The sequence below is a fragment of the Trachemys scripta genome, chromosome 9 (genome assembly GCF_013100865.1).
Source record: "Trachemys scripta elegans isolate TJP31775 chromosome 9, CAS_Tse_1.0, whole genome shotgun sequence".
NCBI classification, from domain to species: domain Eukaryota; kingdom Metazoa; phylum Chordata; order Testudines; family Emydidae; genus Trachemys; species Trachemys scripta.
Genome location: NC_048306.1, coordinates 23,538,722 through 23,541,860, shown reverse-complemented (window position 1 = coordinate 23,541,860; position 3,139 = coordinate 23,538,722). Strand labels below are relative to the sequence as shown.

General features: G+C 49.1%; 1 protein-coding gene across 1 annotated transcript; it reads left to right on the top strand.

Moving 5' to 3' along the window:
* Nucleotides 1-1,681: 1,681 nt before the first annotated feature.
* On the top strand, nt 1,682-2,151 carry LOC117882850 (60S acidic ribosomal protein P1-like). The gene has a single exon (XM_034781701.1). It carries the CDS (start codon nt 1,788-1,790, stop codon nt 2,124-2,126), a length of 339 nt encoding a protein of 112 aa, XP_034637592.1. The 5' UTR covers nt 1,682-1,787; the 3' UTR covers nt 2,127-2,151.
* Nucleotides 2,152-3,139: the final 988 nt, after the last annotated feature.

Sequence of the window (3,139 nt, the reverse complement as noted above, 5' to 3'; positions counted from 1 at the left end):
ATTCCCCCACAGCAGCGGCAGCTGCTGCTGCTCAGAGACACCTCAGCTCTGTGCAGCTGAAGAGCCGAGCGTCTTTTGCCCGAGCGCTATGGGCTTCAGCAGCCCCCATACCTCCAGCCCTTGCGCCCCCGGCCAGGCGCTTCCCGCCTCCCGGGCTCTGGCTGCTGCTGCACTGGGGAGGCGCCCGGCCGGGGGCGCAGGGCTGAGGTGTCTCTGAGCAGCAGCAGCCGCCGCCACTGCGGGGGAATCCGACTGCAGCTCACAGCCTGCCAGAGCCCGCTCTAAGGTAAGCCGGGACTGGGGCAGGGATGCCAGCAAAGCTGGAAGTATTTTCCCAGACATGTTCGGTTTTTTGGAAATTCCTCCTGGGCGGGGATTTGAGGACCAAAAAGCCGGACATGTCTGGGAAAATCTGGACGTATGGTAACCCTACCTTACTACAAGTGACAGGGCAATAACAGAATCCTGCATTAACTACATGGAATGACAGATCTGTGAATAGGTACAGCACAGATAGTCCCTTACATTGTGCAGAGAAGAAGGTTACATCCAGCAGGTGCTTTGAGAATAACAGCCTCCCATCACTCATGCTTGCTATTTGTCTTTTCATAGAATCATAGAAGATCAGGGTTGGAAGGGACCTCAAGAGGTCATCTAGTCCAACCCCCTGCTCAAAGCAGGACCAACACCAACTAAATCATCCCAGCCAGGGCTTTGTCAAGCTGAGCCTTAAAAACCTCTAAGGATGGAGATTCCACCACCTTCTTAGGTAACCCATTCCAGTGCTTCACCACCCTCCTAGTGAAATAGTGTTTCCTAATATCCAGCCTAGACCTCCCCCACTGCAACTTGAAACCCTTGCTCCTTGTTCTGCTTCTTTTCCTTTTAACTCTTCTCACCCTCTTGAGAAGGTAGACCCTGGAGGGCTGCATTTCCTCCACACAAGGCTGCAAACATTTCACACTTGTTAAGTGAATGTCATGCCGCTGAAAGGTGCCTGCACTATAGTCAGCAAGCCCTTCTGTGCCTGCATAATCCAGGCCAGGAATTACAGCATCTCTGGGGGGGGGACACCGTGCAGCATGAACTGGGAGATAGAGAACCAGAGGGACTGTTGGTGTCCTGCAGCCTCAATAACAAATTCCTTTGAGGTGCGTGAAGCTTGTGGCCCTTTGTTCATAATGAGAATTGATCAATCCAACTTGCTCTCAGCTTCCATGTTTGTTGGTGCCACAGACTCTCCCTGCAGGTAGAGCTGGAAACAGTAGCAGGCTCCAGAGATTTCGAACAGAGACTTCAATCAGTAGTTTGCATAGGGCTGCTCTTTGAGCACGCCTGGCTCTGCTGCCAGGGAAAAAATTATGAAAACAATGCCCTACCCAATGGGCTATCTGTGGTCAAGTGCTATAAAGCTGTGAAATCTCTTCCTGACTTGCTTTAATGATCTGTGATGAAATCCTTTATAACTGCCTGTCATGAATTTCTTATTGGCTAATTACCAAAGAGAGAGGATTAATTATCCCTAATACAGCAGAACCTTGGAGTTACGAACACCTTGGGAATGGAGGTTGTTTGTAACTCTGAAATGTTTCCTCAGATTCTTCTTTCTTTTCTTCTTCTTTCTTCTCCTCAGCAGGGGCAGCCCCACCAGCAGGAGCAGCACCACCCGCAGGAGCAGCAGCCCTTGTCTCGCTGGCCGCAAAAGGTGCTGTGTCCTTCAGCTGCAGCTAAGGCCGTCACATCCCGGCGACTAGCACCGCGCCCCACCGCCGCCCGCCCATTCAGCCATGGCCTCCAGCTCCGAGCTCGCCTGCCTCTACGCTGCGCTCATCCTGCATGACGACGAGGTCACCGTCACGGAGGACAAAATTAATGCACTTATTAAAGCAGCTGGAGTAAATGTTGAACCTTTCTGGCTGGGCCTGTTCGCAAAGGCTCTAGCTAACATTGACATTGGAAGCCTGATCTGTAATGTAGGAGCTGGTGGTGCTCCAGCTGCTGCTGCTCCTGTGGGTGGTGCTGCTCCTGCTGGTGGGGCTGCCCCTGCTGAGGAGAAGAAAGAAGAAGAAAAGAAAGAAGAATCTGAGGAATCTGATGATGACATGGGCTTTGGTCTCTTTGACTAAACTTATTTTTTGTACCATCTGAAATGTTCGTAACTCTCAACAAAACGTTATGGCTGTTCTTTCAAAAGTTTACAACTGAAAATTGGCTTAATACAGCTTTGAAACTTGACTATGCAGAAGAAAAATGCTGCTTTTAACCAGCTTAATTTAATTGAAACAAGCCCAGAAAGTTTCTTGACCTTGTCAATTTTTTTTTTTTAAACTTTCCCTTTATTTTTTAGTAGTTTACAATTTAACACAGTATTGTACTGTATTTGCCCTTTCTTTTTTTGGTCGCTGCCACTGCCTGAGTGTGTGGAACTTCCAGTTCCAAATGAGGTGTGTGGTTGACTGGTCAATTCATAACTCTCGTGTTCGTAACTCTGAGGTTCTACTGTAACACTATTAATAGGCAGTTGGAACAACATTTGCAGCATAGAATATCACGAGGCATGCATGAGTGCAAGACACACACAGGATGTGCAAGGGGAATGCATGTGCAGTGTGATGCATGTGGTGTTTGTAAAAGGAATACACGTGCAGCTTAAGGCATGGAGGATCTGCAAGGAATGTGCAGTGTGACACTTGAAGGGTCTATGAAAGGCATGCCCATACATTCCCTCACATCTACTGAATGGACCAGCTTCACCCAACAGAGTGCCCTGAATACATTGTAAAAATACACCGGCGGGGGGGGGGGGGTAGGGGAGGGCAGGCAGGCTTAGAAAAGCATGCTCCATTGAAATGGCTCTGAAATCAAGGCAAGTGCCTTGCAGGCTTGTCAGAGAATGGGGGTCAGCATGTTACCCACAGCACGGGGGGGGACAGTGGACCAAACACATTGAAGTTACACAACATTAGGGACGAATTTCAGCCCCCTAAGGAAACATCTTCATTAGGAAAAAGGTGTATATACCTTGCGTTAGCTAACACATGGTAATTAACATGAGGGAAAATCCTACAAAGCAGTTTGTAGCTTTCACATGTGGTAGTGTAACCCAGGCCTTCTTGGTGTGGCGCTCTGTCTCCCTCTA